Genomic DNA, 20,390 nt, shown 5'->3' with positions numbered 1-20,390 from the left:
ATCGCCCATGTGACTGAGGGGCAGCGCCCTCCCTGGGCTGTCGGACGTGGCATCAGAGTTCCTGTGCCCAGCAGCCCAGGATTTGCATTTCATTTCATGCCAGCCCCCCAGGGTGCCTGGTGCCCCCTGAAGCCGGAGAGCCCACACTTCCTTCCACGGTGCTCGTTTAGAGGGGGAGGATGGCAGTGTTTTTGCCGGTAAAGTCGGGTGGGACTTATGGCTGCAGGGCCATCGGTGCAGACTCCGTGCACTGGAACCGAAAGAGCCCTGAAAAGGCCCGCTTGGTGCCTGGACTCAGTGGTCTTGTCCGGCTGAACCCCAAATAGACAGGATCCGTGCCCCAGGAGAACTGTATTCCTGAAAGGAACCAGGAACCCGTCAAGGTCATTGCCTACAAGGGCCCTCCTGCTGGAAATGCCAGATTTGCCCCGAAGCCTCCTTGGCCTGCATCCCTCTGTCTCGCTGCCCTCCCCTCCCACATTCGGCTGCCCGCTCATGAGACAGGACTCCGTCAGACCTCCTCCCCCCACCTCCCCAGCCCCGTGCCGGAGTATTCCAGACTCAGCCCTTGTCTCCTCCCCGTGAGGGCTGTTACCCGTTCACGTCTGGGGGACGATCCCATGCGCCTGGAGTGTCTGCTCTGTGGCCCCGATGGCTTCCTCTGGCTTATCCTCCCTGCAGGGAAATTCGGGCTCTGCAAACTGTGACATTTTGGGGGTGGGGCTGAGGAGAAGCGGTGGTTTGATCACAAGTTGTCACAGGGAGTTCTCCATGACCCCATACACCCTGTGGCCGCAGACCACGCCGTGTCTCCTCAGCCAGACAAGACAGCTACTGTTCCGCGTGTCAAAAGCGTGTGCCTCCTCGGGGTCTCTGGGGACCCTCGGGTGCGGATGGGCCCTCTGACGAAGGGCACTGGGGTTGCTCGGGGCCCTGGGGATGCCACCTGCCCCGTGGGGGCACCAGCTGTGGGACTGCTGCTGTCCGACCTGCACATGGCTTCACGCGAGTGCAAGAGCCTCCCTCTGCTGGTCTGGCATCGAACACAGTCGTCAACCACGGGAGGGTGAGAATCCTGTCATCAGAAACCCCTTTCCCCTGCCACGTGCTAACTGAATTCTCTCTCTGATTAAGGCAGTGCCTCTTCACACACCCCATCCTGCAGCCGGGACCTGGAAGCAGGACTGTCCAGGGCTGCTCCAGGGACCGGTGAGACCCTCCTTTTCTAAAGCACTTAGACACCTGCTGCCAGATGGGGGAGGGGAGGGGACTCGTGGTCCTTGGCTGCCTTTGTCCAGTCCGGGCTTCGCAGTGCCAGCCAGGAGCACAGGCTCTCCAGCTGTGAGGGCTTTGAAAGAACGGCCTTGCCTTCCCTTCTGTCCCGTTAGAGGCTACAGCTGATGTAACAGGCATGTGGCCGCTTGCTTCACTGTATTTATGAGACGCCCTTTGGACTTGGACGGGAGATGGGCCTCGCATGTGAGGTTTTTACAGTTCCTGGTGCTTAACCGTCAGGCTGGCTCCACTGCCACCAAAAATATGCCAAACCACCCAGAATGTGTTTCCTTTGTGTGACTTGAAATATGCTGTAGGTGAGTCAGGCCTTAATCTGGTCCCTGGGGAGCCGGTCACAGGGGACTGCCCAGGGCTGGCTTTCTCTGCAGGCACCGTCAGACCATGGCTTGTTCCGTGGATTACCCAGAGCAGCCATGGCCCTGTTGGGAGCTAGTGATGTTGCCCCTGACCTCGGCCTGGGAGCAGGGCCCGGGTGCTCTGAGCTCTGGTGCACTGAGCAGTGGCTGCTCTCACCCCTTGACATGGTGGGAGGGTGAGGGGGCCCTCCTTGCCCCTCTGTCATCCCCAGCTCTGGTCTTCAGGAAGACCCATCTCTAGATGCCCTCGGACATTGGGGCAAAGGCCATTGAGCCAAGGAAGGCTGAGAGGGGCCAGTGCCCCTGGGAGCGCAGGAATTCCAGCAGAGACGAATGCAAGGGGCATCCCTACTTGCACCTGCCCCTCTCTCCCTGCCCCTTCGCATTTTGCCCGCAGACCTCCAGCCCTTCAGCTCCGGGGGGACTGTGACGCCTCCAGATTAACCCCGGCTCAACTCAGGGCTGAGAGGGGCCAGGCCACACGGGGGATGAAGGGACACAGGAAGGGGGACACGCCCAGCGAGCCAGCCCAGGAACATGGAAATTCCAGCCGAAAGTGTGTCCCAAGCAGACTGGCGTTTGTTTAACAGCTGCCTTTTGTTTTGTTTTGTTTTGTTGGTTTTCAGATGTTCTCTTTTCCCTTTGATTTTTAGTTTCCCGAGCTCACTCTGTCACGGCTGCCTGTGCGCGTCGGCACCCGCTCTCTCCGGCTGGGCTGCCGGATACCTGGAAAACCGACCCACGGGTAAAGCCAGAGGCCTTACCGACGGTCTTCAAGGAGCGGCCGCACTCTTTAGTGGACAGCAAGGCCCACGCAGACGCCAGGGTTTTGGTGGCTAAATTTTTGGAACACTCGAACTGTGCCCTCCCTCCCGAGGTGCGGCATGTGGTGGGCACCTTCCGCCCGGGGGTCCCCTCTGAGGAGCCCCACGTGGAGGAGGCCGCGTTCAGTGCCGGCGTTCTGGACCAGGTGTGAATAGGCCACGGGTCCTGACGGGGACACGGACGGGCCGGGGCCCAAGCGTCCTTGCTGGAGGCCACTGTGCTTGCGGGGAGAGGGGCCTGTGGCCCAGGAGTATCTCGGGCTGGCCCAGGCGGGGAACTGCTGGACCTCTCTTGAGAAGGCTCCGGTCCATTGTTGTCTTGTGGATGACACTTCCTAGCGGTGCCGGTAATACAGAAGAATGACTCTCGTGGCCACCGTGAGCTCTCTGGTTTTGTCAGGCATGTGGCACCTAACCAGCGTTCTGGGACTACAGTGACAGGTGACACCAGAGACACTAAGTATCTTCAAAATCAGGGCCGTCAAGAAGCAAGACTCTCCCCACCTCTGATTCAGTTGAGTGTTCAGTGGATAGAGGAGGATATCAAGTAAAATGAGACCATTTTCTTCTGTGGTTTGTATCACTCCGTGTCCTACCCTTTCTCATGTGCTGACTGGAAAGACAATGGGTAATTCTGGCAGGATGGCAGCCCGGGCCCAGCTCTCCGCCTGCAGGAAGCAGGGCTATCGTGCGTACAAATCACAATAGGGGACCTCGGCGTGGCCTGGCCGCCTCCGCCTCCAGGAAAGCAAGCTGGTGTGGCAGGGAGCTTTGCTCAGTGCCCCCACCCCGCCCTGGTCACCTAGTCTCCTGGGCTTCCGCTCTGGGGTACCCTCCCCACCGTCTCTCCAGCTGTCTACCGTCTCCTCCTCTGCAGACACTTGTGGCGAGCCCCTTCGAGGGTTCTCCCTGCGTCTGCACTCCCCAGGATGGCCCGGATGGGTGGAGGTCTGGGGGGGAGAGGCCTGTATCCCAGGATCTGTGCACGTCCTCAGAAAGCAGATCTCTGATGACCCAGAACATTCCCTTCCCAGCCAGGCAGCAGCCACATCTGCATGGGAAGATGCAGGTTGTCAATCATTTCTTTCCGCACAACACCCACTGAGCTGGGTACGTGGAAGCAGGCAGGCCCAGCCTCTCTGCAGTGGCAGCTTGGGCATTTTGCCTTTCTTGGGTCTCCCCCGCCCCCACTCCCTCCTGTGCCGGCAACATTAACAGCAGCCACTTCCCGCAATGGCCCTGGAGCAGCACTGTCCTCAAGAACTTTCCACAGCCATGGGAACACCTGTCCCCAGCCACTCTTTAGTGGACAGCAAGGCCATCGACAACAGTAGCCCCCAGCACCCGTGCCGTGCTCTTGCCTTGAACAAGCAGCCCAGAACCCACAGTTCTCAGACGAGAGCCCAGGGGCTTGGCATGGGGCGTGCAAGGGGAGGACTCGACGGTTGCCCACTGTTGCTTGGCGTCCAGGCCTCTAGGGGCTGTGTGCTGCCCTTCCCTCTGCTCTGTGCCCCCACTGTGCCCCGCGTGCTGGGGACGTGTCTGTGTGGTTGGAAGCTGGGAAGGGGCTGGCGGGGCGGGGGGGTGGGGGTCTGCAGGCCGGACGCCTGGAGCCCCCAGGAACAGAGGTGCAGGGAGCCTGCAGTGATGGTCAGCTTTGAACACTTTGCTTCAATAGTGTTCTTGGTCATTGCTTCCCTTGCCTCTGGGTGAGGTGAGAGAGCTGGACCCATCAGGCCTTCTGATGCCAACCAGAACTTTTCCACTAGAGAATCCCAGAGATGAAATGAGCACTTTATCCAGATTACAAAATGGGAAATCGCTTCTCTCATTTTTCTCAGCTGAGGACTTTTGAAGTCCCCCCAAAGCAAATCCCTTCACACGTACAGTTAATTTGATGGTTTTTCCAAGCCGCCTCCCCTAAGCCCATCAGCACAGCATTCATGGCCTCTGAATCCGGGCATTTTCAGTGTGTCTGGGGTGGGAGCAGAGCGTAGGAAGCTGCGGGGGTTTTCGCCCCCCCCCTGTGGGGGGTCCACACTCAGGCTTGGGGGCGCACACAGCAGTGTCCCTGGGCCAAGCCCGGGGGCCAAGCCTGCACTCTCCGACCCAGCTGCGGTCTGAGGCCAGCCCCTTACCCTCCCACTCGCACCTCTGGGGTGGAGCTCCGGCTCAGTAGTTTATCATGCAGCCAGGGAGAGCGGCCACTGGGAGCCTGCCCTGGCGCTCTGTGTCCTTTGCTCCTCCCCCTGCAGGGGGACAGTGTTTCTTCTGCCATCCGGGGCTCCTGCAGCAGCCTGGGCCTCCACTTGGGTACAAGCGGGTGCTCAGCTGAAACCCAGAGTCCCGGATGTTCTCAAGGGCTCTGCCCTTCACGCACCTTTCCACGCTCAGTTGTGCATTTGCTCGCAGCAACTCTAGCTTGCAGTTGAGAAGACTATATCCAATTTTATACCACTGAGCTAGAACCTTCTGCCCGTCTGCTTGGGGCCCCAGGTGGCCCACATGGGCTCTAGCAGGGCCCAGGGGCCCGCCTTGGGAGGAGGTCCCAGTAAGAGAGAAGAGCCAGTTAGAGCCACTAGGAACAAGCCAGGGACCCGACTGGCCAGTTTTAGAGACCCTGCTCTGCTCAGTGGCATCCGGGGGCGAGGAGCCCAGCAGCGAGCACCCCAAGCCCAGACCATGGGGGCGCGTGGCCGGGGGGGAAGCTGCTTCCCCTTGCTGGTGCACCGTCTCCCATCTCTCCTCCTAATACAGCATCAGCAGACCGGGCAGAGCCTTGTTGTTCCGGGAACCTAAGGCCCGGGGCCCCCACCTGCAGGGACCCCCCCCCCCCCGCCCCCGCACAGGCCTGGGTCCTGGGCACTCTCCCTGCCTTTTCCCCACAACCGAGGTGGGGTCAGCTCAGCGTGGGGGCCAGAGCCTGTCCAGACACTGCCATTTGCCTCGGGGGCCAAAATGACGCTGAGGTGGGTGAGTTCTGGACCCCATCTCTATGGCAAATAAGCGGGGGATTCCTCCTTCACAAGGACCTAAGGTCTCCTTCAGCCCATGACAACAATGCAAACTGAATGCTTGTAACAAACTGTGTAACAGAAAGCTGCTTCCAAATGGATGTGTTCCCACCCCAGCCCCTCAGCTGTATTGATTCACAGATGCTGCTATTAGGCAGAATTTATAGGAAATTGTTTTCAAGCCACAGGAGACCGGTTTGTACAACTTGAAGGTTGTATTTATTTAATGTACCTCAAGGTGTTTTCATAACGTGTTTTAATAAAAACTATTTCTGTCCTCTGTGTCTCTGGGTCTAATTGGGACAGAGGCAGAGAGCCCGCGGCCTGGGGGCTGAGAGGCAGAGGGCAGGTGCCCGCCGGGGCTGGCCCACAGCTGCCCCTCCACGCATGTGACATCCGAGGCTTCCTGGAGGAATGCAGGCCACTGGCTCAGAGCGCTTTTTAATTTGCATTTTTTATGCGAATCATTTGGTGGGACCTCGCCCCCCCCCACCCAACATCACTTGCTAGCCATGGCTTTTGTCTCCAGAGCCTGTTCACTTGCCCTTTCTTGGGCAACGCAGGGACACACCCCTTGGCTCTTTGAGCGGAGGGGGCCTTTCCTTCCCGCTTTTATTCACGTGACATTGCCTCTTGTCTCCCAGGGGTGTGGGCCATGTCGGGCTAGCTGCGAAGGGCCTCGTCAGTAGCTCATAGCGTGGAGTGCAGATGGCTTGCGGGCAGGCCAGAGGTGGGTCCTACCAGGCCAAGCTCCCCGGACCAACGGCGGGGGCCGGGGGGTGACAAATCCCACCCCCAGCCTTCTGATCAAAGCCCATGTTCACTCCTACCTCCCTATGCCAGGTGACAAGCCACAAAGGACCCTACAGGTAAGCAGACGCCATCGGGATGGACAGTCCAACTTTGTTTTACAGATGCATGCAACTCACCTCTTCTGGAATCACTGAAATTTAAACCAGGAGAATGGCAAGGCTCCTTCTCTCCCTTATTCAACTTGTCAGCAGCCTGTCTCCTCCCTGGGATGGGGTGGGGGGGCAGGCCTGACACCTGGTGCCTGGAGCACCCACCCCTCCAACCTCCCTGGAAAGAGCCCCCCGAGGCACCAGACCCAAAGGGGATGCTGTCAGCAAACACGGCACCACCGCAGAGCCACGGGGTGAGGCGTCAAGGTGGAGGGAAGTCGGGCATCCATTTCTCCGTTAACAAACCAGCCACACAAACCGCTTTTCATCATGACTTCTGGTTTATTAGTGATATTAGCGAGTCTTCCTAAGGTCGGCTGCATGCAACACACAGGTCACTCCTTGAATACAGTAATCCTAAAGCTTTAGTTACTGCATGGTAAGGCTTTTTAAGTCACAGTGTATTCTTCAAGGCCGGGGCCAAAAAAAGAGACTTCCAGACAAAAGGACGTCAGTTAACAATGACCTCTAATGAACCTAACTAGACTACGTTTCACGTTATCTACACACGCTCTAATACTGCTCACGGTGACACCTGGCTCGCCCAGTGATCTGCGCTGGCCACCAGCTGCCCTGGGAGTGGCAGAGTCTTCCAGGGTGGGTTTTGGCTTTGGGGGGTGGGGGAGCTCGTGTGTGGATGTGTGTGTGTAGACAGAGATTGGAAACAGAAGGCCGCCGCTGCGCCCCTTGTCCCTGGGAGGAGGAGCCGGCGGGCCCCGCCCCGTGGGGGGGCTTGTAGGGGGAGAGGCAGCCGGCAGGAGGGGTGCCCACGCAAGTCCACGGAGCCTCGGGTGAGGACAGGAGCAGCAGGTGTGCTGGTGGGCCATCCGAAAACCCTGAAGTCTCAAGAATGGCTTGTCAAAGTAAAAGTCAAAACCGTGATATTGTCTAAATAAATATGGAGTTTCGCTGTTGTAGCCATCATCTTTTATTTAACTCAGGAACGTCTCCCTTCTGGTTAAATACAATCACAGGTTCCCAGACTTCACTTACAACTCCCACCCCGGGAGCCGGGCTGCAGCAGCGCCATCGGCCCCCTCGGGGCTGTCAGGGCGCCCTCCCCCGAAGCACCCAGCCCCCCAGGGAAAGGAGGGAGCAGGAGGGGACGGCTGCTGTCCCCCCGCCCGAGCTTGCTGTCCTCGCAGGGCTCCCTTCACGTCCGCACTCCACGGCTTCAGGGAGGAAAGACACAGTCCACACCACACACGGGTACAAAGAAACACCCTTCACCGCCGCAATGAGAACACGGGTCAGGATGGGCAAAACACGTGACTGTTCTACAGAGATTGCTTCCTGTGACTCTCCTTTGATGAAGACATACCCCTTTTGTCCAAAAAACAAAAGAAACACCAAAAGTTGGGTCGTGAGGGCACACCCTTCAGAGGAGCCAGTGTCCTTGGGTGGGCTGTGGGGTCGGGGGTCAGGTCCTGGGTCCAGCCTTTCTGGCTCCGCTGAACCCAGACGGGCTGGGCGGTGCAGGCTGGGGGGCCTAGATGTACAGCGGGGTCTCCTGGCCCGTCAGGAGCCTGAACATGGCGGCCGGCATGGTCTTCATGTGGATCTGTCAACGAGAGACAGGGCCTGAACCGGCTGCCCTCGCAGTTCCCGTCCCCTCCATGCGGTCAACGGAACACACACACTCCGGCCACCGCTCGCTTCAGGACCCCCTGAGGGCTTTCTGCACCAAGTCCCAGCTTGCCAAGGAAGGAGGAGTGAGCACCTCGTTGGAGGGTTAGAAAGCCACAGACTCCTAGCTGGCCTCCCCGGGCCGGTCTCCAGGGGGTTTCACACACTTCAAGTGCTCACTTTACCCTCAGCTCAAGCCGACAGCAGAGGGGCAAAGAAATCAGACTTTTGTGACTACGGTTCGCCCACTCAGCTGGGGGCAGGCTGAGGGGTGAGCAGGCCTCTGAAGCCCTTCCCATGAAGCCAGGGAACGTGAGTGTTCTGGGGTCCGAGAACTTGCTCACTGAGGGCCAGCGACCTCGTACCCCGTCCCCCCATCCTTTGGGGGTCGGTTAGCAAATGAGCCTTCGGAGCCTGGCCTCAGTCTCTGGCTCCAACGGGCTGGGTACACAAGCGAGGCTCAAGATGGCTCCCCAGGGGGACTGACCTTGTGGGGCAACCTCCCCCCCATGACAGCTCTGGGAGGAAGAGTGAAACCAGTGAAAGCACACAGGAGCTGGGCTCTGCTTCTGCTGATCTGATCTCCTCTGACTATGCCCATGGCTCTTGGAGGTCTGGATGGCATGGGTGCTGCGGGCCTCACCCTCCCAGTGCCCAGAAGAGGCGGCTGGTGGCAGTGGGGGGCACGCTGTGGCCGCCCTGGGGCCGCCCCTCCTCAGGCAAGCAGATCTCAGGCCCCCCTTCTGACCGACCCAGAGAGAGGCCAGTTGTGCGGACGGTTTTCACAGCGTCACACGCTCCCTGCCCACCCCCACCACCAGGATCTACGGGATCAATTTAGATTTTAATGCCCCCATCATTTCCCTGACATGGTTTCTTCCATCAGAATACTGTGTCATTCCTCAATCTGAAACCCACCCAAAACCTCACATCTTATTATCAGGGACTGATTTTCCAAATGTGCTCAGGGATGCTGAAAGACGGCAGGCAGACACTTCCATCCCCCAGCCACATCCTCAGCTGCTTCTGTGCCTCTTCGAATACCAATTCATCTCAGGTCTGAAGACTGGGAAACATTTCTCCTCCACCCGATTGGTTTCTTCGTAGGTATGAGGCTGGTCGCCCCAGTGGGGTGGCCATTTCAAACATCCACTTAGGAAAATTGGATTTTCCTTTCTTTGAAGCCATTTGTAAAAGGAGGCTAATGACACCTACCTGGCCCCCCCTCCCTCTTGAGAGCCAGCCATCTGCCACCACCAATCTCCAGGAAAACAGGCCTCCTCCCCCAGCCTGGTAGTTTCACAAAATAGAGTAGGCCCCCAGGAAATGTGGCCAGAAGCCCCCCCCCACCCCCGGGAAATAGCACCCACCCACTCACCCAGGGGCCAAGCTCCATCCCGCGGCTACCAAGATGCAAGCCACACCCTCTCCCCAGCACCACAGAGCCTGAGCCGGCAGTGCCCTGCTCAGCCCCCGGGGCCCCTGCAGCCCAGAGAATCAAATGTGGACTTCCACCCAGCACCCATGCCCTTTGCAACTGGCCCCTCTCCCGACCCACCTCTGCAGTGGTCTCAGCATCCTGTGCTTCTCCCGGGGAGCCCCTCACCCCATTCGTTCTGACTCCCCCCTTCACACGCCCCAACTGCCACTAACACCCGCACACACGCGCTGGGGGAGGCCTCTTTCCGGACACGGGTTCCACACACTCTGAGCGCCTTCCTTCTCACCCCAAATTACCCTGTTCACTTATAAGTTCTTCAGGAAACCTGTGCCCCTCCGCTCTGACCCTTGTCCACCTCAAGCTGGCATTGCACTGATGCCAGAAAGAACTAGAAAAGGGGGAAGGTTAAAGCCAGCGACGCAGGAAAGGGTGCAGCAGCCACGGCTGGCCTGCTCCATGGGCAGGAAGCAGGCAGGAAGCAGGCAGAGGGGCGAACCCCGGATCAGAGCCTTGTGCCCTGGCGGGGTGAGTCCTGCAGAGGGCAGGGCGCCCACACTGAGCATGCAAGACCCAGTTCCAGAACCCACGTCAACCACCTTTGCCCTCCTGTCCGCTGCACAGAGCTGGAATGAACAGCCAAACGCCGCCTACCATCCGCTCGTCCAGGCTCAGCTGATGCCCAGGGCCCCTTGGAGAGGGAGTGACTGGCAGAGGTCAAGGTGGGAGCCCATGACCAGCACGGGCAGGCTCCAAGGTCCCAGCAAGGCCGGGCTCCCCTGAGAAGGAAGGTTTTTCTGGGAAGGGGACTGGGGGCTTTCCCGAGCACCTCCTATAACCCTCCTCTGGCATAGACGCTGGTCAGGGCTCAGACGGCCCTAGACTCCGGTTCTGACTCCAGCAAGGTGACGACGGGACGTGGCCTTACCTCTCCGACCGAGTTAGAAAGAGCCTGGACTATCTTCTCATGGGCCGTGGCCACCACACTCTGCCCGTTGATCTCGATGATGCGGTGGCCGACTCGGACGCCTCCTCGCTCTGCGATGCCCCCTCGCATGAGGCTGCAGATCTAAGCAGACACGTGTCAGGTCAGCCACACCCGCCAGGAGCTCGCCGCAGCCCCCAAATGGGAAGCGGGGACATCAGTCACACAGAGCGAGAAGCCCACAGGACAAATGGTTCTACACGCGGTCTGCTGACTCGCCAATGGGGACGTTTATGACTTGGACTAGGTTAAAACACACAAGTCAACAGCGCGGCCTGTGGGAGAACCCTGCAGTTCTCAGGGGATCCGCCCCCACCCAGCCATCCCAAAGCCTCTGCTCCTGTGTCAGGGCAGTGTGGAGGGCTGGTGGTCTGCACAGTGGAGGCACATTCTGGAAGATTCTCCACCAGCCCCACTGTGCTCCTCTTACAAGCGAAGAAGTCACTATCCCCATCTCACAAGGAGGTGATGAATTCATGAGCCAACAGAGTTCAGGGAAATGACGGTGAAGTCTGTGAAAGCCACCCGTGTGTGGAATTCACTAACGATCATGACATTAGAAAGGTGGACACCCGCCCAGACAACGAGGAGGCAGCGGTAGACCCCAGAGGGTGAGTTGCTGGCTTGGGAGAAGGTGGGCCAGCTGCACCCCGACGGCTCCATAGGAGGGATGTTTAAGTCCTGGAGATGCAGTGGGGGGTGGGGGGGGACACACACCAGTCCCTCCCCACCACGCTGCTTCCAGGGACCCACTGCAGAGGCAGAAGCAGGTTCAACCAGTTCAACAACCCTGGGGCAGAGGTTTCCTGAGGGTCCACCCACCACCGGTCTCTCCCATCCTGCCCCGCCCCGGCACCTGACCCCGGGCACCTCGGCCAGCACAGGCCAGACACCGGTTGCCCTTGCCCCAGCATTAGCTCAGCATCCCTGGACGGCCGCACCCCACCAGCCACGCTGGAGAATAAGGAAGGCCCAGCCCGGAGCCAGGCAGGAGCGGCCTAGGCTGGCTGGACCCTGTCCCCTGAGTGCCCCCCCCCCCATTATTTAAAGGCCTCATGGAATTCATGGTGGCCTTTGTCCTTACGGTTTCCCTAATTTGAAAACACTGCGATTACAGCTCCCATCGCATTGAGGATTTGGTCACTTTTTAAGGCATCTTCGTACTTGAAAAGGCAGGGACCCCAACCCAGAATCGGGAAGGGTGATTTGGGTCAGCACCCTAAGCTGTTAGGGTCGGCCTGCCGGCAGGAGGCACACCACAAGTGGTGTTCGATGCAGGCAGGACGGTCAGGCCCTTCTGCCCACCTCCCTGTTCTTTTCATTCCATGGCAAGGCTCTCCTGTGCCTCGTGGTGAACACCCTGCTGCCCGCACCCCAGGGACTCCTGCCTGTGTCACAGCCACCTCACACCCAACCCCTGGCCAGGCCTGCTCATTTGGCTGGGGCCTCTGATTTCCAAGGCTGCTGGGGGATGATGCTCCCCTTAGACAGGACGGCTCTCCCCCCATCTGCCCTCCCCCAGGACCTGGTGTGGCAACTTTCAAAGCCCGAAATAGGCTCAGAAGGCCACTGACCGCGGGCTGACCCTGGCCATATGCAGGATTCCCATCTGTCCTTTGTTTTATGGATTTTGCCTTGTCACTGATGCCACAGGCCTTTCTCAACCATGTGGGTCCCTCCCAGCCCTCAGGATCTCTTTCTGGTAGAAGACATATGTGCAGACTGAGGTCACGGTCCCAGGTCATGACTGCCCAGCCAAGTGGAATCCTGCAGCACAGCGGGTCACAGTTCTGGAACCCAAGCACTCAGGTCAGACGGGGCTCAAGCAGGGGGCTGGCAGAGAGAGAGAGAAGCAGGGTGGCCCACCTGACTGCCCCAATTCTCCATACGAGAATTAAGGAGTAACTTCTGTTCCTTGTCTCCCCGCCAAATGATTTAAAGGCATTTTGTGCCCACTGTAGCTGGCTCTTTGAAGATCCTGAGAAAGGTGCCTCAGGGTGACCGGGCTCACTCCCCAGCCTGACCAAGTGTCAGGCAAGGCCCAGCGTGCTCCCGAGCAAAGAAGCTGGGACAGGCCGCAGAAAGTGCGGTCTTCATTACATCCATGCTGGCAGCCTGTTCCCTAGTCCTGGAGATTCAGGGAAACAGAGTGAAGAGGGAGCGGAGACAATGCTTTGCACCTTTAGGAGGAATGGCCAGGAGGATGGACCTGGATGCTGGCAGGTGACCGAAGCTGGAATCCGGGGGGCAGGCAGGGGGAGAGGACAGAAGGGGAGCAGGACATGCTGAGGAGAAGGCCGTGTGCACACACACACACATATGCACGTGCGCACACGCACACACACACACACACACACACACGGGTCTTGGCCTTCCCAAATAAGGCGTGCCCACAGGAACCAGGGTGCGTTCCAACCTCCTGGGGTGCACTTGTGCGGGGGAGAAGGCTGGTGTCTCCCAGCGGGAGATGTCTTGATTTCTTGAATGGTGGTGTGAAAAGAGAGAGGAAGGATCCGTTTAGAAATAGCACTAACTGGGTCATCCGGGGCCTGTCTGCAAACTAATGCATTGTACTTCGGGTGTAATGGAGCTGAAAATGGAAAAAGCACTTGTGCAAGACTAACTCAGATGTCAGCAAACTTTTCCAGGGGATTCAGGGGAACTTGGCTGCTTGGCACATCACCGTCAGGAGGCACAGCAGTCCCTGCGGTCTGAGTGACAGGAGAGACTGGCGGGCCCACCCCTGAAGCCATAACCAGGGCCCCGTGTACACTTGCGTTGGTTATCAATGCCCTGGGCCTCAGGTACAAACACACTGGCCTCTGCACTGCCCACAAGCGCTGCCAAGCCCATGCACACGCTCGCGCCCTGCTCCTGGCACCGTGTACAAGCATCTGATGATGGGCCGTGGACGGGTGGGCAGGCTCTTCACAACCACTGGCCTCAGGTCCAATCCCTGCTCGGCTACTTCCCAGCTGGGAGCCTTGGGGCACGTTACTTGACCTCCCTGTTCCTTCATCCTCTGTGACATGGTAACACAAAATGCCATTCCCTAACTGGACCAGCCTTGCAGACGCCAGCTGCCCAGGGATGCCCGAGGCTTGTGGGAAGAGCTTCCCGGTGGGGTGGCCTTCATTTCCTGGTTCCTAGAACTGATCGATGGACTGACACCCCAGACAGACAGACCAGGGGGCCTAGGAGTATTTGCAACAACGATACCAGACAGAGTGGAGAAACACATTCACCGCAGCATGACTCACTACCACCAAGAGGCTGAGGCAGCCCAGCGTCCACTGAGGGATGAATGGACAAACGAAACGTGGTCTAGTTCCACAAGGGAATATTATTCAGCCCTGAAAAGGAATGAAATTCTGACACAGGCTACAAGGGGGATGGACCTTGAGGGCTGGGAGTTAAATAAGGCCAGTCCCCAAAGGGCAAGTACTGGCTGATTTCACTTTTGTCTATGAGGCACCTAGAGCAGTCAAGTTCAGAGAGACGGAAGGTATAATGGCGGCTGCCAGAAGCTGGGCTTGGGAGAGAGGAAGGGGGAATCGGTGTTTGATGGGCACAGAGTTCCCCTTTTGCACGATGAAGACTTCTCGAAAGTGGTTGCACGACAGTGTGAACGTACTGGATGCTTGAAAATGGTTAAGATGGTAAACGTTCTGTTAATTGATTTTACCACAATTGAAACAAACAAAAGAAAAAAACGATGTCCTAGAAGAGAGCTGGCGCTGAAAGAAAAGGGGGTGAGGGAGGCCGATTCCAAAATGTAATACAGCTTCTTAGCCACATGGGGCCTCTCATTCTGGAGAAAAGACAGGCTGCACTAAGCTCCAGGAGGAGGCTAGCACACATGTGTGCACACACATGTACGTAACACGTGTACAAGTACACGTGTAAATGCACGCCCTATGCAAACATGCACACACATACACACATCCGTATGTACACACATACACGTATGTGCACACTGACAGTTGTGCAGAGGACCCCTCCCTCTCACCTCTCATGTGACAGCACCCAGATGTGCTGAGACATCCTGCATCCAACCACTTACCCTGCACACCGACAACGGCCACCTGCCATGGGAAAGGCTTCTGCAGTAATCAGGCAGAAAACCACGGCGGGTGTGCACGGAAGCTAACTAATGCCATCTCCTAGCCAGGCATCCTGCCACCATCCAGGCCAGCTGGGTCAGGCGGGGTGGAGGTGGAGGGGCTCCCGGGTCACAGCTGCTTTGCTCGGAGGACACAGGCTGGCCTGGGACGGCAACAGGCCAGCTGGAGCCAGGACTCCAGGTGCAGCTCAGTGAGGGTCGCAGGGGACCTCTGAGAGCCTCACTGGCACTGGGGACAAGGAGGACAGTGGTGAGGAGAGAGGTGCCAGCCAGGGGACAGCTCCAGTTCTGCAAGGCAGCAGGGGACCACAGGGGAGGGGACAGTTACGTGGCCAGGCCCCTCTGGGGAGGCTGGGTGGGCTGGGGCAAAGCCTAGCTCTTCTGTCCCCAGAGCAAGCCCTCGGTCAGGAACAGCCAGCACCCTCAGGCCTCCCTAATGTTCTCCCACACACACTCCTCCCATGAGGCCCCCGCCGAGTGATGGAGCCGGTGGCAGTCTCAGCCACCACAGATGCCGGGACATGGCCCGAGCAGTGGCTGTGGGGGCGGCTGCCTCATACAAGGGCCTCTGAGCGCTGTCCGGGGTCAGCCCCCACACCCCACACCTGTCCACGGCCCGGGTGTGCTCACGGAGCAGGCGCAGGAGGAGTGCCAGGAGGAGTGCCTGCAGGGCCAGGCGGAGACGGGGCACTGATTTGTGCAGCTGCCTGTGGCCCATTTTCTGGGTAGCCGGGAGGTGGGGGGTGCTTCACAGCAGGAGAAACCATGCAAATTGGCTTGCTTTATCTGAGACCCTCCCGGGTAACTCTCAGGGCCAGCTGTCACATGCTGGGAGGACATCCTCAAGAGCCACCCGGGACCCCACCTCTCTGCCACGAGCAACCGCCCCCCCCCCCCGCTGCTTCTCATCCACAGTGTCACCCCCAGGCCCCAAGCGTAACGCACACCCTGCACTCAGACCCTGGACCGATGGCGGGTGCATGACGAGGTGACCAGCACTCTGCCTCAGGGCTCTTGTCTGCGCATCTGGGACCGGGGAGCACGGCCCAGGCAATGCTGTCTGCACAACTGGGTGTTAATCCCTCCCCAGCTCCAAGACCCCAAAAGCCTAGATCTGCTGCTACCTTTATCCCCACACCTCCCAAACCTCCGAGAAGTGCCTCTGCCCTCCTCACTGCCCTCGGCCTCTCAGCCACTGACACGGACCGGCGTGCCCGTCCCCACCTGCAGAGACTACCCCCCTTCACCTCCCTAGGAGAGCCCCCTCATCAGTCACCCTGCCTTCTTCCCAGCTGCCTCCCCTCCACTGTCTCTGAGAAGGAAGGCTCAGACCCCCTGTACCTGTCCCTCACCGCTGCTTCCCCAGGGACGTGTCCCCTTCCTGTCCTGCTCGCCTTAACTTAGCCTCATCCCTTCCTTGTCTCTCCTCCCCCCCCCGCCCCAGCCTTCTCTCCCACAGTCCCAGATGGCCTCAATGGCTACAGGACTCGGGGCGAGTTACGAAACCTCTCTGGGTGGCTGTCAGCTCCTCACGTGCACCCACACTCCTCCATGGGCCGTTGTAATCAGACAAGCTGAAGAGAGGCAGGGGTTTGGGGAGGGGCGGGCATCAGGCTTGTCCTGGGCCCACAGTCCCACACGCGAGTCCCACTTCTGGAGCAGGATGGCTCCCGGGCAGGCCTTGGGTGAGGGCTCAGCATGTCAGAGGCAGGTTCGTAGGCCCCTCCTAGTGCCCGCCCCCCCCCCCCAAGCATGGGGCCCGTGCCCACCCACACAGTGCTCCCAGCAGCTGCAGGCAGAGACCCCGGGCAATTTTTTTTTTTTTTTTTTTTTTGCAGAGCCCTTAGGGCAACTGCTTGTGCCCAGGGCACCCACGTATGCAGACTGGCTGGGCAGGGCAGAGCCAGGCCACACCACCACTGGGGCAGATCCTGGGACAGATGCATTGACCTGGACAGAAGTCCCCAAGGGGATGCAGACAACCTAGCTGTGCCCCCATGCCCAGGTGCAAGTGCTAAGGGGCCTTTCTCTGCAGAATCCGGGCCCTGGGGGCCTTCTTTAAATGTCTCGGTATACTTTATAGATTTTCTCTGTTAATCTTCACAATCACATTTTGAGGAGAGCCCAGAGAGGTTAAGTGACCTGCCCAGGGTCACACAGCTAGGAAGTTATGGCCAACGGTGGCTAGATGCCCCCACACCCATTCCCTCTTTGTCACAGGCACCAGATGGCCACCTTCCCAGCCTGCCCTGTGTTCTGTGGGGTGTGGGACTAAGTCCTGTCCAGCCAGTGAGGTGTGGCCAGAAATGGCAAGGGCCACACCTGTGTCTCTATTTTCCTGCAGCTGCCAGCTGGACACAAAACCCAGACGAGGGCACGTCTGGGCCCCTGACCCCTCGCACAGTGGACTGTGACCTGAACGAGAAACCAACTCTTAGTATGCCGAGATTTGGAGAGTATTTGTTACAGCAGCAAGGGCACCCTAACACGGAAGGGACAGAAATGGCCCTGTGACTCTCCCAGATAGCAACAGGGAACATTTGGACTCATTTACAGTTGTCTTTCTAGAATGTTCTCCCGCTGTGTTTCGTCTGTGCTCACAGGCAGGCATACACATCCCCCCCACCTCCCCTGACAGTTCTTTAATACGCAAAGCTGGCTTAAGCAATCGGGAAGTGATTGGCCTCGCCTCTTCTGTCCTCCATCTGTGGCCAGGTCTTTGCCCACAGGGACCTTGCACGATGAATGACCAAGGAAACAGATTCACTCCAGCCAAACACAGGTCAAAGACAAGGCAGGAATTCTGAACTAAGAGCTTGGGCCTGAGGAATAGGCACCGACGTTTGGGCAGACCAACACTCACTGGAGCCCAGAATCACCTCCTCCTGGAAGCCCTCCTGCTTCCTCAGTGCCTGACACAGTACAGGCCCCTCACAAATGGCTCTGAATGGGTGAGTGAATGAGTGAATATCTGTTTGTTGAACATAGAGAGTCAGATGTTGCCATTGGCCAGATATGTCCAGACTGCAGTGGTTGGAAACAGCAGGGAACAGCCATCATGGGGACAAGGGTGCTTTGAGCAGGGCTGGAGGGGCCTATTCCTTGGCCACAGCCAGCCCTCCCTCCCTGGCCAGGCCTGCCCCGGGAACTGCTCAAAGTTCCTGCCCAGCTGTGCCCACACGCCAGGGCCTGTGCCGTCAGACACAAGCGGCTCCAGGAGCAGGGGGGTAGAGAGGTGCCCACCCCCCCACGCCAGCCCCTGCATCCAGGCCCACACATGCGCAGTGGAGCTGGCCAAGGCAGAGAGGGCAGACTCACGATCCCGTTCTGCACGCTGAAGCCCAGCTGGTACTTGAGGTCGGGCCGCTTGATGAGGACCGTGGTGACCGGCGGACAGCTGACGATGTTGAGCTTCACCTGTGTCTGGTTCTTCAGACCCTGCAGGACGGGGCAGGCGTCACAGGGAGCCTCAATGCCACCAATGGGCACACTCTCAGTGGCTCAGACTGAAGCTGAGTCGGCCAGCAGGGTGGGGGCCCTGGGTGCAGGGGAACGAGTCTGGTGGGTCAGCCACCTCTCGGCCTCCACGTTCCTCCATGCAACCCGTGTGCAGGGTTGCTGGCTACCGCAGGCGGCAGTGCGGGCCATCTGACCCAGGTGACACCATGCTGTTCATGAAGCCAGAGGCCAGGCCCTGCGCACCACGGTGCATGACCAACAGGACAGCACCAGGGTCATCCTCAGAGGGGCCCAGGAGGGGCCCTCCCCACGCTGGAGGCAGGAGGAGCACCTTCTGTTTGGAAGGACCACGGAGAAGCCTTCCTCAAAACAAAACGTGCTAATGGCAGGGGTGGGGACAGGGAGTGAGGGGCTCGGTGAAAATCTGAAAGCAAGAGGATCTAGTGTCCACAGTGACACTGGGCCAGCTGGAGCCAAGGGTGACCTCAGGCCCCAGAGAGCCTGTGACTGTCAGCGGGCGCCCCAGGCTATGGTTGTGAGGTTAGGTTGGGGGGAGGGGGGGAAGAGGCCCCAGCCTCAATTTGGCTGCAGTCCCAGCTTGTTCGTCTGGCCAGTCATGAGCCCTTGATGCTGCTCAGAGCTGCCTGGATATGTGGGTGCCTCCCTCCCCCCACAGCCCCATCAGAGCCTGGGAGACCAGGTGCCCCAGGCACTGCAGCCCTGGGAGGGAGGCTCCAGGCAGACCAAGCTTCTGCACCACGGGTTGAGGCCTTTGCTGTGCCTACCGTCCAGCTTTCCAGGTGGTCACCCGTCAGGCAGATGCTCTGGGCTGGCTCTGAGAGCTGGCTCATGGGGCGCTCTGGCCCTGAGAATGCCCTTCATCTCTCAGGCTCACGAGGGAGGATACAGGTGTGTCCTCCAGCACCACGAACATAGGGGTGAGGAGGGAACAAGCCACAGGAGGACGGGGGCAGAATGCAGACAGAAGGCCACATGGCTGCCCCCAAACAGGCAGAGCCCATTGTCTGGAGACCGTGGACAGAGCAAAGGCACTGTGGTGCTAGGCCTCCTGGAGCGGCCTCTCTGAGCTTCCTGCCCTGAGGCTCTTCTAGACCTGGAGCAACCAGGCGTGAAGACCCCCCAGCAGGGACTGGCAGCTCACTATCTCCCAAAGCTGCAAGCTCACGGTCAGATGGTCAGAGCAGCCTCCCTGCTCAGACCCATGCAGGGTGACCAACCCTTCCCATGTGCCCAGGGAACCAGGGAATGGGACTCTCGGTGCTAATCTGCAAAAGTCCCATGCACACCAGATCACCCTACATCTGGGGGTCCTCAGCCCTTGCCTGGGGTCCATGTCACTCAGAACTGGCATCAGTGAAACCAAACGTCCCCTTCTCACCCCCAAGGGCAGCCCAGGTCCTTCTAACTTCAGGGCTATGGTATGGTCTTGGGTATCCTGGACCTGTTTCTTCACGATCCAAGGGGGAAAGGACAAGGCAGTGAGAATAAAACAAGGCAGGGGCCCCACATGTGCACCTTGATGATGCCCTGGCAGGTGGCGAGGGGCAGCCCCACCAGGCTGGTGCCGTTGATGGACATGATCTGGTCCCCGATGCTCAGCTTTCCCGAGCGGGCCGCCGGGCCGCCGTTCATCATGTTGGCCAGGATGACCGTGGGCAGGATGGAGCCCCAGCCTGACTCCACCACCACCACGCCCAGGATCTCGCCCTTGTGCTTCTCCAGCTGCAGCTGTAAGGAAATGAGCGGCGAGAGGTGCCCGTGATGGGAGCTGGGGACCTGCGCGCCTACCGCCTGGCCTCGCACAGCTCTGGCTCCCAAGCTTGAACCAGGAGCACAGACTCCCTCCTGCCCGTGCCCAGCATGGACCCTTCCAGGCCCCAGCATGGCTCCAGCGCCCCAGTTCCTGCGCGTCTCACCTCCCACAAACCCATGGAGGCCAGAAGAATGTTAGACTCCAGGGCTCAAATCTGCCCCCAGCTCTTGCTCTTATCTGGAAAAGTCCTACCTTCTCTCCACCCCAAGGGTCACTGTCTCAGAAAGCTGCCTGTCGTTCATTCAGCAAGAAGCCAGGAATACTCATTCAAGCATTCATTCATTCATTCATTCATTCATTTATTCATGCATTCAAGCAGCAGTCCGATTATTCCTTCTTTTCACTTATTTACAAGCATTCAGGGTATGGGTCATCCACAGGGATCTGCTCCCGCGTCCTAGGAGAACTTTCTACTGACCCCTGAGCCGCACACACCGGGCCGTGCGAAGGCCTCCGCCTCTGGCAGCTTTGAA

General features: G+C 59.0%; 2 protein-coding genes across 6 annotated transcripts in view; one reads left to right on the top strand and one right to left on the bottom strand.

Moving 5' to 3' along the window:
• The window catches only part of ENTREP2 (endosomal transmembrane epsin interactor 2), a 446,783-nt gene extending 442,763 nt beyond the window's left edge, over positions 1-4,020 (top strand). For both annotated transcript variants that reach the window (XM_044388362.2, XM_026510327.3), the window contains 2 exons: positions 1,135-1,209; positions 2,306-4,020. In XM_044388362.2, the coding sequence (XP_044244297.1) occupies positions 1,135-1,209; positions 2,306-2,628 (398 nt within the window). In that variant the 3' untranslated portion in view covers positions 2,629-4,020. The remainder of the gene's footprint in view (positions 1-1,134; positions 1,210-2,305) is intronic.
• Positions 4,021-6,714: 2,694 nt separating this feature from the next.
• APBA2 (amyloid beta precursor protein binding family A member 2) overlaps positions 6,715-20,390 on the bottom strand; it is a 236,067-nt gene continuing 222,391 nt past the window's right edge. For all 4 annotated transcript variants that reach the window (XM_057303800.1, XM_048222727.2, XM_026510323.4 and 1 more), the window contains 4 exons: positions 19,620-19,832; positions 17,943-18,062; positions 10,445-10,585; positions 6,715-8,013 (listed from right to left, as the gene is read on the bottom strand). In XM_057303800.1, the coding sequence (XP_057159783.1) occupies positions 7,942-8,013; positions 10,445-10,585; positions 17,943-18,062; positions 19,620-19,832 (546 nt within the window). In that variant the 3' untranslated portion in view covers positions 6,715-7,941. The remainder of the gene's footprint in view (positions 8,014-10,444; positions 10,586-17,942; positions 18,063-19,619; positions 19,833-20,390) is intronic.

This window comes from Ursus arctos, unplaced genomic scaffold, assembly GCF_023065955.2.
Source record: "Ursus arctos isolate Adak ecotype North America unplaced genomic scaffold, UrsArc2.0 scaffold_28, whole genome shotgun sequence".
Classification (NCBI taxonomy): domain Eukaryota; kingdom Metazoa; phylum Chordata; class Mammalia; order Carnivora; family Ursidae; genus Ursus; species Ursus arctos.
Note: the sequence above shows the minus strand (reverse complement) of the source record. Positions and strands in the feature narration are given on the sequence as shown.